Source organism: Salvelinus sp. IW2-2015, unplaced genomic scaffold (assembly GCF_002910315.2).
Source record: "Salvelinus sp. IW2-2015 unplaced genomic scaffold, ASM291031v2 Un_scaffold16384, whole genome shotgun sequence".
NCBI classification, from domain to species: Eukaryota; Metazoa; Chordata; class Actinopteri; order Salmoniformes; family Salmonidae; genus Salvelinus; species Salvelinus sp. IW2-2015.
In genome coordinates, this window is record NW_019957562.1 from 1 (window position 1) to 13,161 (window position 13,161).

The 13,161-nt window shown below is 43.8% G+C and overlaps 1 protein-coding gene across 1 annotated transcript; it reads left to right on the forward strand.

The window, feature by feature from the left end:
• Positions 1-6: 6 nt before the first annotated feature.
• Positions 7-12,547, forward strand: LOC112080578 (putative pleckstrin homology domain-containing family M member 1P; the record flags this gene model as incomplete). The annotated part of the gene is made up of 8 exons (XM_024146378.1): positions 7-150; positions 436-613; positions 4,027-4,998; positions 5,109-5,254; positions 11,141-11,334; positions 11,559-11,622; positions 11,776-11,933; positions 12,036-12,547. Coding segments are annotated over 8 exons (1,974 nt in total), but the record flags the coding sequence as incomplete, so codon positions are not given.
• Between the last annotated feature and the right edge of the window lie 614 nt (positions 12,548-13,161).

Below are 13,161 nucleotides of genomic sequence, written 5' to 3' on the forward strand. Positions count from 1 at the left end.
GCGACAACTCCTCACCTACCTGTCACAGAGACGCCACAGGAGAAAAAGACAGAAGATTCTGCTAAGAGCACCTCTGCGCCTTCAGCCCACACAAACCTATGCCGTACTACCAGTGTGCAAAGCAGGAGGGTGTCTACAGACTCAATCACAGTAAGTTGAATCTCTTGTTTTTTTTATTTTTATTTTTCTCTCTCTCTCGGTCTCCCTCTCATTCCCTTCATCAGACTCAGTCTGACTCACTCGTCATGTGGTTGACCTGACCTTAAGTTCTTTGAGTGCTCCTTGACCTTTGCAGTCATATTGTGCAAAGTTTTTGCGAAATTATAAAGCATCTGTGGATTTATATGGTTACATGCTGAAACAATCATTCTATTTCAAGATTTGCTCAATTAGSCACCAATCATCACTAAGTAAAACCCGTCTTCCCTTTCTCAGCATTCCCACTCCTGGATCTCTGAGGATGACATCTATAAGCCACACCTTGAGGAACTGGTTGACCCCGATGAGTCTTTACTAGGCTTTGGCCCAGCTCTTGTGAATGGATTGACCTCTCCCCCTCCAGAGCCCGAGACGCCCCAGTCTCCCCCCAGCGTGGTTCACCGCAGGCAGATAGGTAAGCTCCCAAAACCAGGAGCACCACCACTTCTATCATTTCTTGAACACAACACCTTGTGATGCAGTCTGTTGTAACCAGTGCTCAACCACCACCATAAGTGGCCTTGGTCATGAGGTGACATGCCAAAAGTATTGTTCCTAGTTTTCATCCATCATTCTGGTTTTTGTCACACTTGTAGTTTCAGAGAAGCAAGATGAAACAAATCATTTTGTTTCGATGATGAGGAGTCATTGGAAAGTCCAGCACTTCTATTATTGTGAAACAAATATCAAGGCCCAGAACTTCTATTATTGTGAAACAAATATCAAGGCCCAGAACTTCTATTATTGTGAAACAAATATCAAGGCCCTGACAGTATGAACTTTTTAATGCCTCTATCAGTAATGTACATGAATTCTGTCTTACCTTCTTGGTATGTGCTTCCTCATTTTTGCTTACAACTTCAGATAATTATAAATAGGTTATCTTGCTGGTACTTCCTCCTTATGATGGAGTATGTGTAGCCCTTTACACTCGTGCCCATATACGGGTTGAAAATGGCAGATTTGGACTCTGATTATGTACTTATCTTGTACATAGTGTTTCTGCCACTGTCTCTTATTGTTACTCTTTTATTTTTTTATTGTTTATTTAGTAAATATTCTCAACAGCATCGTTGGTTAAGGGCTTGTAAGTAAGCATTTCACGGTAAGGTCTACCTCTACACCTGTTGTATATGTGACAAATCAGATTTGATACTTGCCTAAATTGGAACGCAGTGGCTGTACAGTAACATGCTATACACAATGTCAGCGCTCAGGTTCTCCGCTTCAGATCTGCATGGCTTTTGACTGACAGCCGTTCTGAATTTGAGCACCGTGCGTGACAAGAAGTTGCCCCGTCCCTCCTGCTAATTGGGCAACTTCGGCAGATGTTTTGTTTAGAGGTCGACCGATTATGATTTTTCAACGCCGATACCGATTATTGGAGGACCAAAAAAAGCCGATACTGATTAAATCGGCCGATTTATAAAAATAAATAAAAATTACTAAAAAATAAATAAATAAAATTCCACTTGTATTTATTTGTAATAATGACAATTACAACAATACTGAATGAACACTTATTTTAACTTAATATAATACATCAATAAAATCAATTTAGCCTCAAATAAATAATGAAACATGTTCAATTTGGTTTAAATAATGCAAAAACAAAGTGTTGGAGAAGAAAGTAAAAGTGCAATATGTGCCATGTAAGAAGCTAATGTTTAAGTTCCTTGCTCAGAACATGAGAACATATGAAAGCTGGTGGTTCCTTTTAACATGAGTCTTCAATATTCCCAGGTAAGAAGTTTTAGGTTGTAGTTATTATAGGACTATTTTTCTCTATACGATTTGTATTTCATATACCTTTGACTATTGGATGTTCTTATAGGCACTTTAGTATTGCCAGTGTAACAGTATAGCTTCCGTCCCTCTCCTCGCTCCTACCTGGGCTCGAACCAGGAACACCGACAACAGCCACCCTCGAAGCAGCGTTACCCATGCAGAGCAAGGGGAACAACTACTCCAAGTCTCAGAGCGAGTGACGTTTGAAACGCTATTAGCGCGCACCCCGCTAACTAGCTAGCCATTTCACATCGGTTACATCAGCCTAATCTCGGGAGTTGATAGGCTTGAAGTCATAAACAGCGCAATGCTTGAAGCATTGCGAAGAGCTGCTGGCGAAACGCACGAAATTGCTGTTTGAATGAATGCTTGCTGGTGCCTACCATCGCTCAGTCAGACTGCTCTATCAAATCATAGACTTAATTATAACATAATAACACACAGAAATACGAGCCTTAGGTCATTAATATGTTCGAATCTGGAAACTATCATCTCGAAAACAAAACATTTATTCTTTCAGTGAAATACGGAACCGTTCCGTATTTTATCTAACGGGTGGCATCCATAAGTCTAAATATTCCTGTTACATTGCACAACCTTCAATGTTATGTCATAATTACGTAAAATTCTGGCAAATTAGTTCGCAACGAGCCAGGCGGCCCAAACTGTTGCATATACCCTGACTCTATGTGCAATAAACGCAAGAGAAGTGACACAATTTCACCTGTTTAATATTGCCTGCTAACCTGGATTTCTTTTAGCTAAATATGCAGGTTTAAAAATATATACTTCTGTGTATTGATTTTAAGAAAGGCATTGATGTTTATGGTTAGGTACACGTTGGAGCAACGACAGTTCTTTTTCGAATGGGCAACGCAGGACACGCTAGATAAACTAGTAATATCATCAACCATGTGTAGTTAACAAGTGATTATGATTGATTGATTGTTTTTTATAAGATAAGTTTAACGCTAGCTAGCAACTTACCTTGGCTTCTTACTGCATTCGCGTAACAGGCAGGCTCCTCGTGGAGTGCAATGAGAGGCAGGTGGTTAGGGCGTTGGACTAGTTAACCCGTAAGGTTGCAAGATTGAATCCTCGAGCTGACAAGGTAAAAATCTGTCATTCTGCCCCTGAACAAGGCAGTTAACCCACCGTTCCTAGGCCGTCATTGACAATAAGAATGTGTTCTTAACTGACTTGCCTAATTAAATAAAGGTGTAGAGAGAGAAAAAATCGGCCAAATCGATGTCCAAAAATACAGATTTCCGATTTGTTATGAAAACTTGAAATCGGCCCTAATTAATCGGCCATTCCGATTAATCGGTCGACCTCTAGTTTTGTTGTCTGAGGGAAATGCTGTAAACTGAGGACTCAATGTATTTTGAAAGATAATAAATACCACTTTGATGTCATACAAGCCAGCCAAACACCTGTGAGTTCAAATGTGCGCTTAACATTTCCATATCATAAAACTCATGTAATATACTGTGCAAAGGTATATAGAATGAGCGTATCTTTGTTGTATTGTGAAGAAAATTTTCTGTATTGTGAAGAAAATTTGCTGCAGACTTACACATCTGAATGCAGATGCATTCTATGCTCACAAATTACGATCTGCTTCTTTGAATTGCATTGTGAAAGCCTAACACTGTAAAATCGTATTTTAGAATCAGCCAGTCATGTTGGCAATAGAACAAGCTTTCAAATTCCCGTATACTTCAAACTGGTCCCTTTTTTTGCTACCGTGGTTATGCATATGCTGTCAATATTTATTCTGTAAAAAAACATTTCAATTTAGCCCTATCCATATAGTATAGGGCTAAGGGTTATTACACTTATGTGTTGAATCCGCAGTGCAAAAATTATATTCATGTTACAATAAAACCTGTTATACTTGAGTGTCATTAGCAAAGTTTTATCTGGACAGAAATAAGGCCCGCTCACTTTAGATCTGTTTTGCAGTTTTTCAATGGCGCCCTTGACTTCACTCGCTCTTTCATTCCCTCCCTTTTTTCTTTCACTCTTCTTCTCTTTCAGGCCTGTCCAACCCTTTCCGTGGGCTGCTGAAGCTGGGCCATCTGGAGCGGCGGGGCGCTGTGGGCATGTGGCGGGACTACTACTGCGAGCTCTCGCCCTTCGAGTTCCGCCTCTACCTGAACGCAGAGGAGCGCACCTGCTGTGACAACTGCTCCCTGCTGCGTTGCGAAGACGCCCGCGTCACCTCGGCCGAGGGCCGCTTCGACCTGGCCTTCCCAGGGAAGAGGCTCCACCTGCGGGCAGCCAACCATGACGAGGCAGAGGACTGGGTGGACCGCATCGCAGAGGCCGTCAGCAAGTTCCGCCCGTTGCACCGCCTTGACGACCATTCAGAGGTGCTGCAGTCCACTGACAGCTTTGTCATCCTGGAAGAGCCCCGAAAATCTTCCCCTTCGTCCCCCTCCGTACCCACCAGTCCCGAGCGAGGGGGTACTGCGGTTGAGCAGGAGCAGCAGCCGCCACTTGAGCTAGACTGGACGCGTCCCACAGTCCCTGAGTCAGACGCCATTAAGGAGGCGGTGCTGTACCTATCCCAGGACGCAGAGGCTCGCAACTGGACTCCTCTGGTCTTCTCCCTCTCCTTGGAGACTCTCAACAGTTTCCGGGTACAGGATGGGCGAAAGGTACTGTGCTGCTCCCACCCCATCGAGGGGATACGGGACGTGGTCCCAGACGTTTCTCTGGGGGGACCGGCTTTCTTTAGGGTCGTAACAGCCAGAGATACGCTCAAGCTGAGGGCCAAGAGCCCTGAGGAGGCGCGTGCCTGGAGGGGCATCATCAGGGGAGTCCTGGACTCCTACCTGGAGAATGGAGAGAACGGGGAGCCTAATAGCCCCGGGTTAGCCACTGGGGCATGGGGCAACGTCCACAGACTGGTGCAGCATAGACTGAAGGGGGACGGGGTGCTGCTGGCCCATCTATATACAGTGCCCACAGAGAAGGGGCTGGACCTTCAGGGCTTCAAGTGTGCAGGTAGCTCTAAAGCTTAACCTAATAACAGGCAACTCTTTTGTAAACATTAAGTTTCCCTTACCATGCCGTTACTGGGAGAGACCGAGTATGTATTACCGCCTTCTCTGCAGGTTGTCCAAAGCCGGTGGGTGTCTCCCGGGGAAAAGCCAGACTGTGCGAGTTCTCAGGGAAGTACTATTGCGACGCTTGTCACCAGGGTGACACCATCGCCATACCCTCCCGCATGGTGCATAACTGGGACCTCACGCCTCGCGAGGTGAGTCTCTCACGGGGTCTATGGACCACACACAGAGCTAACATTTGTGTCAAAGCACATCCTTGGTAAAGCACATCCTTGGTAAAGCTTATTCTTTAGGGTTTGTATAGTCATAAAAATCCAGTCACCGTTCCAGTTCATCCCAAAGGTGTTCAATGGGGTTGAGGTCAGGGCTCTGTGCAGGCTAGTCAAATTCTTCCACACTGATCTCGACAAACCATTTCTGTACAGATCCCGCTTTGTGCACGTTTCATGCTGAAACAGGAAAGCGCCTTCCCCAAACTGTTGCCACAAAGTTGGAAGCACAGAATCGTCTAGAATGTCATTGTATGCTGTAGCATTAAGATTTCCCTACAATGGAACTAAGGGACCAAGCCCGAACCATGAAAAACAGCCCCAGACCATTATTCCTTCTCTACCAAACTTTACAGTTGGCACTATGCATTGGGGCAGGTAGCGTTCTGGCATCCGCTAAACCCAGATTTGTCTGTCGGACTGTCAGATGGTGAAGAGTGATTCATCACTCCAGAGAACGCGTTTCCACTGCTCCAGAGTCCAATGACGGCGAGCTTTACAACACTTCAGCCGATGCTTGGCAATGCGCATTGTGATCTTAGGCTTTTGTGTGGCTGCTTGGTCATGGAAACCCATTTCATGAAGCTCCAGACTAACTGTTATTGTGCTGGCGTTGCAACCAGAGGCAGTTTTGAACTGAGGACAAACTATTTTTACGCGCTTCAGCACTCGCAGTCCTGTTCTGTGAGCTTGTGTTGCCTACCACTTTGCGGCTGAGCCGTTGTTGCTCCTAGACATTTCCATTTTATAATAACAGCACTTACAGTTGACCGGGGCAGCTCTAGCAGGGCATACATTTGACAAACTGACTTGTTGGAAAGGTGGCATCCTATGACGGTGCCAAGTTGAAAGTCACTGAGATCTAAAGTAAGGCCATTCTACTGCCAATGTTTGTCAATGGAGATTGCATGGATGTGTGCTCGATTTTATACACCTGTCAGCAATGAGTGTGGCTGAAATAGCCGAATCCACTAATTTGAAGGTGTGTCCACATACACAAAAGTATCTTATACCCTGTAGTTAAGTGGTAAGCTATTATTAGCTTGTAATAATGTTTTCGTCATGTCATCATGTCCCAAAAAAACTTTCCACTGAACTCACGAATAAGGCCATACAAAGTTGATAAAAAAAATTTGACCATTCATTGAAACGATTGTTTCGTTCGTTGCATCAACAACAATTTTGTTGAATCGTGAAAATAATCAAAATAATATGTGAATAGTGAACATTAATTTTAGGAAAAATATTAATGTTGCCTTTCTTTTGGATTATGTGGTTTAAAACCGGTTTTGTAGATACAGTACATTCGGAAAGTATTCAGACCCCTTGACTTTTTCCACATTTTGTTACATTACACCCTTATTCTAAAATAGATTTTTTTCGCTTTGCATTCAGGCCAAAGAGTTCAATCTTGGTTTCATCAGACCAGAGAATCTTGATCTAGGAGATCTTTAGGTGCCTTTTGGCAAACTTCAAGTGGGCTGTCATGTGCGTTTTATTGAGTAGTGGCTTCCGTCTGACCACTCTACCATAAAGGCCTGATTGGTGGAGTGCTGCAGAGATGGTTGTCCTTCTGGAAGGTTCTCCCATCTCCACAGAGGAGCTCTGTCAAAGTGACCATCGGGTTCTTGGTCACCTACCTGACCAAGGCCCCTTTCCCCTGATTACACACTTTGGCCGGGCAGCCAGCTCTAGGAAGTGTCTTGGTGGTTCCAAACTTGTTCCATTTAAGAATGATCGAGGCCACTGTGTTCTTGGGGACCTTCAATGCTGCAGACATTTTTTGGTACCCTTCCCCAGATCTGTGCCTCGACACAATCCTGTCTCAGAGCTCTAAGGACAATTCCTTTGACCTCATGGCTTGGTTTTTGCTCTGACATGCACTGTCAACTGTGGGACCTTTTGAGACAAGTGTGTGCCTTTACAAATCATGTCCAATCAATTGAATTTACCACAGGTGGACTCCAATCAAGTAGTAGAAACATCTCAAGGATGATCAATGGACACAGGATGCACCTGAGCTCAATTTCGAGTCTCATATWTTTTTTTTGAAATGTTTCACCTTTATTTAACCAGGTAGGCTAGTTGAGAACAAGTTCTCATTTGCAAATGTGACCTGGCCAAGATAAAGCAAAGCAGTTCGACACATACAACAACACAGAGTTACACATGGAATAAACAAACATACAATCAATAATACAGTAGGAAAATCTATATACAGCATGTGCAAATGAGGTAGGATAAGAGGTAAGGCAATAAATAGGCCATGGTGACAAAGTAATTACAATAAAGCAATTAAACACTGGAATGGTAGGATGTGCAGAGGATTAATGTGCAAGTTGAGATACTGGGGTGCAAAGGAGCAAGATAAATACATACAGTATGGGGATGAGGTAGATTGGATGGGCTATTTACAGATGAGCTATGTACAGGTGCAGTGAGCTGCTCTGACAGTTGGTGCTTAAAGCTAGTGAGGGAGGTAAGAGTCTTATTTTTGCAGTTATTTCCAGTCATTGGCAGCAGAGAACTGGAAGGAGAGGCGGCCAAAGGAAGAATGGGCTTTGGGGTTGACCAGTGACATATACCTGATGGAGCACGTGCTACGTGTGGGTGCTGCTATGGTGACCAGTGAGCTGAGATAAGGCGGGGCTTTACCTAGCAGAGACTTTTAGATGACCTGGAGCCAGTGGGTTTGGCGACGAGTATGAAGCGAGGGCCAGCCAACGAGAGCATACAGATCGCAGTGGTGGGTAGTATATGGGGCTTTGGTGACAAAACGGATGGCACTGTGATAGACTGCATCCAATTTGTTGAGTAGAGTGTTGGAGGCTATTTTGTAAATGACATCGTCGAGGATCGGTAGGATGGTCAGTTTTACGAGGGTATGTTTGGCAGCATGAGTGAAGGATGCTTTGTTGAGAAATAGATTGCACTTCCTAAGACTTCCACTAGATGTCAACAGTCTTTAGAAAGTTGTTTCAGGCTTCTATTGTGAAAGGGGAGAGAATAAGACCACTCAAAGCAGGTGGCTCAGCTGAAAGCATATAGTTGTTTATTGCGCACGGCCGTGAGCGCGAGCTCCGTTCCCTTTCCTTTCTAATGACAACGGAATTGTCCGGTTGTAATATTATTGAAGATTTATGATAGCATCCTAAAGATTGATTATATACATCGTTTGACATGTTTCTACGAACTGTAATGGAACTTTTTTGACTTTTCGTCTGGACTTTGTGCTCGCGCTTTGTGCATTTGGATTACTGGACTAAACGTGCAAACAAAAAGGAGGTATTTGGACATAAAGATTAACTTTATCGAACAAAACAAACATTTATTGTCTATCATGGAGACCTGGGAGTGCCATCAGATGAAGATCATCAAAGGTAAGTGATTAATTTTAATCACTTACCTTAGTTTAGGTCACCTAGCAGCACGAGCTCAGAAGATCAATGGGGGGGGCAATCAATTCACATATGGTGTCCAGGGCACAGCTGGGGGCAGAGGGTGGTCTATAGCAAGCGGCAACGGTGAGAGACTTGTTTCTGAAAAGGTGATTTTTTTAGAAGTAGAAGCTTGAATTGTTTGGGTACAGACCTGGATAGTAAGACAGAACCCTGCAGGCTATCTCTGCAGTAGATTGCAACACCGCCCCCTTTGGCAGTTCTATCTTGGCGGAAAATGTTATAGTTCGGGATGGAAATGTCAGGGTTTTTGGTGGTTTTCCTAAGCCTGGATTCAGACACGGCTGTGCCATCCGGGTTGGCAGAATGTGCTAAAGCAAACTTAGGGAGTAGGCTTCTAATGTTAACATGCATGAAACCAAMGCTTTTACGGTTACAGAAGTCAACAAATGAGGGCACCTGGGGAGTAGGAGTGGAGCTAGGCACTGCAGGTCCTGGATTAACCTCTACATCACCAGAGGAGAAGCAGGATAAGGGTACGGCTAAAGGCTATAAGAACTGGCCTTCTAGCACGTTCGGAACAGAGAGTAAAGGGAGCAGGTTTCTGGGCACGATAGCATAGATTCAAGGCATAATGTACTGACAAAGGTATGGTAGGAAGAGAGTACATTGGAGGTAAACCTAGGCATTGCGTAATGATGAGAGAGATATAGTCRATAGAGACGTTTAAACCAGGTGATGTCATCGCATATGTAGGAGGTGGAACAACATGGTTGGTTAAGGCATATTGAGCAGGGCTAGAGGCTCTACAGTGAAATAAGACAGTAATCACTAACCAGGACAGTAATGGACAATGTATATTGATATTAGGGAGAGGCATGCGTAGCCAAGTGATCGTATGGGTCCAGTGAGTGGTTGAGCTGGCTGGGGACACGGCGATTCAGACAGTTAGCAGGCCAGGGCTAGCAGTTAGCAGGGCGGGGCTAGCATAAGGGCCTTAGAGGGACATTGCGATGGGGGAAAGTCTGTTTTTTTCCTCCTCGTGCATTGACGTCGAGAAGCCCAGGAGCCCTAGCCGGGAGATGGGTCTAGCATGGGCTAGCTCCAGGCTAGTTGGAGAGAAAAATCGGTCCGGTATGCTCTGGTTTGAAATGCGTTGTACGAACTGGCGAGAGCTTTCCGAGCTAAAGGTTAGCTGATGACCGCTAGCAGTGGTTAGCTGACTGATAGCTGGTAMCTAGTTAGCTTCAGTTGAGGTATTCCAGTTTAGAGGTAAATAGAAATACTTTAGAAAAAAAACAGATCCACACCACATTGGGTGAGGCGGGTTGCAGGAGAGTATTTTGAAGTTGAGGTTTAGGAAAAATATTTAAAAGAATGCAACAAAAGGATATATACATGGGACAAGACAAGGACGTCTGACTGCTACGCCATCTTAGATTGATATCAATAGCAAAGGGTCTGAATACTCATGTAAATAAGGTATTTCTGTTTTCACCCTGTCATTATGGGGTATTGTGTGTAGATTGAGGAATTTTTTTATTTATTCAATTTTAGAATACGGCTGTAACGTAACAAAATGTGGAAAGTCAAGGGGTCTGAATACTTTCCGAATGCACTGCTTTTCAAGTTGATTTGGCCATCCAATGTATGTGACATTGCAACTCAATAGATGCTAGTCAAACTGCAAAGTAAACACGTCTAAGGTAGCTAAGATAAATATGACTGAAGAAAATTTGTGGGCTTGCTTCTGCTGAATAAAAAGATTTGTAGCCTACCATAGCCATATGATCATTAATATATTGAATGAACAAATTATTTAAAGGCATAAAATGTATTTGGTTGTAATGTTGCAATCTTTTACATCAACGGGTGGTCAACTATCCTCCAGGAGAGCTAATGGGGGAGTGTGGGCTTTTATTCCTATCCCCCACTAACAAATCACATTTGAGAAATGAGCTGCTCAACCAGACCTTGATAAACTGTCTCTGTGTTTGATCAGGGTTTGATCAAAAGCCTGCACACCCAGTAGCTCTCCAACCTGAGGGTTGACCATGTGTTTTACACAGTTGCCTAACAGGTTTTCCACTTTTGTCGGGGGGTTAAGTGCCTTGCACAACGACGGGAGATGGTACATGGGATCAGAGCACTGGCTTCCAGTGTTGATACCACATTACGCTTAATTTCTTTACACGTACATAGAGACACCGCCAATTGTTGGGTCATGAAATTCCCTGTCAAAATGTGTATGAACCCTGTTCTTATTTGCACACATCTATGGAAAAATAACTATTTTTGTCATTCGTCTTTTTGCTTTGACATTGAACTAATCCTGTTCTCCTTTGATCAATATTGTTTGTTTTTGTTGTTAAACTGCTCTCGTGTGTCCTTTGCCCTGGTTMTGTACATGTAGGTCTCCAGACAGGCCCTCGAACTGCTGGCTCAGGTTGAACATGAGCCCCTGCTCAACCTTCACCTTTTGAACCCTAACCTGTGGGAGCATGTTGAGGCCATGGCCCAGGCACACAGTCTCAGACAGAGGCTGCAGCTTGTAGGACACTACCTGCTCACCTGCCGCAGTGGGCCATGCAAGGATATTCAGACCAGGTGTGTGTGAGCGACCTTTGTTTGGGTGTTCTTGTATTGCAGAACTGGGTCAAATGCAAGTTTATCAAAGTGAGCTGGATCATATTGATCCTGCATTCTGAGAAATCCAGTCATCCCTGGTCATTATTTTATGTGATCTAGACTTGGGCCAAAAGGCAATGCATTGATTATTTCCACATAAGCTTTCATTGACTTTGTATAACTATTGTGTTATTTTTTTCAAGACTGGGCCTAAGGACATACCTGTTAGAATCAAGCCATCTCTACAGTGTCATGGACTTACAACAGGTATCTACTATATACAGTCATTACTTACCTGTTAGTCATTTCACTTTTTAAATGAAATAATACACATTCTTAACCTGCAAGACCACACCACCAGAAACCAAGTAGATGTAGTTAATAAGCTTAAATGGTATATTTTTCCATGTTGTGTTTTAGATAGCGGAGGGAACATATGTTGCCTACTTGAATATGTTGATCCGGTTTGCCTCCAACCACGTTCAACAATGTGACCTTTGCACCCAGAGGGGCTACATCTGCCAGATCTGTCATGCCGGTGACATCATCTTCCCCTTCCAGTTCGACACCACTGCCAGGTAGGGCCCTTGTCACTTCAATACATTGGGATGTGTTCACTCGGTGATCAGTTCACCCCGCTCTTTCTCTCCACACACTCACTCTCTCTGTCTCCCACTCAGGTGTAAAGAGTGTAAGGCAATGTTTCACGCAACTTGCAAGGCCCAGTCGTCCTCGTGTCCACGATGCATGCGTCTTCAGAGGTACCTCGAGAGCGATCTGCAGGACTGCTCTGTTTGACCCAGTGGCCTTCCTGTAGCTGCAGAGACCTATGAAATGACAAACGACAAGAGCAGACATTCATGTCCTGCTTCTAGTTTCTTTTTTCTACATGAACTAACCTCAAGTGCAATTAGGAAGTGTTGACTGTATGTACCGACCACAGACCAAACATGACCAACCGAACTGGATAGTGTAAAAAGCCAAGAGCTACACAAACTTGCACTAATATAGAAAGGTTTCTGCTATTGAATTGACGTATTTGACAAGGTGAAGCCCACTGATATGTTCTTACCTCTCTGAACTTTCTCTACGTCTTGAGTGTCCAAGCCAAGGAATCAAATATGAAGGATGATGCAAAGAATCTACTTTATGCAAAAAAATTAAATTAAAATAAATGTATACATTGATGTCATTGGTTGGAGGCTTGTGGTGTTATTTCATGTTTGCAGGAAACACTCGCTGTATATTTCTGTACATTTATATTTTTATTTCACCTTTATTTAAATAGGCCATGGTAGTGAAGTAATTACAATTTAGCAAATTAACGCTGGAGTGATAGATGAGCAGATGGCGATGTGCAGGTAGAAATACTGGTGTGCAGAAAAGTACATTAAAAACAATATGGGGATGACGTAGGTAGATTGGGTAGGCTATTTACAGATGGGGTATGTACAGCTGCAGTGATCGGTTAGCTGCTCAGATAGCAGATGTTTAAAGTTAGTGAGGGAAATATGTCTCCAGCTTCAGCGAATATTATATATTTTTTTGCAATCCGTTCCAGTCATTGGCAGCAGAGATCTGGAAGGAAAGGCGGCCAAAGGAGGTGTTGGCTTTGGGGATGACCAGTGAGATATACCTGCTGGAGCCCGTGCTACGGGTGGGTGGTGTTATCGTGACCTGTGAGCTGAGATAAGGCAGAGCTTTACCTAGCAAAGACTTATAGATGACCTGGAGCAAGTGGGTCTGCCGACTAGAGCATACAGGTCGCAGTGGTGGGTGGTGTATAAGGGGCTTTGGTGACAAAAC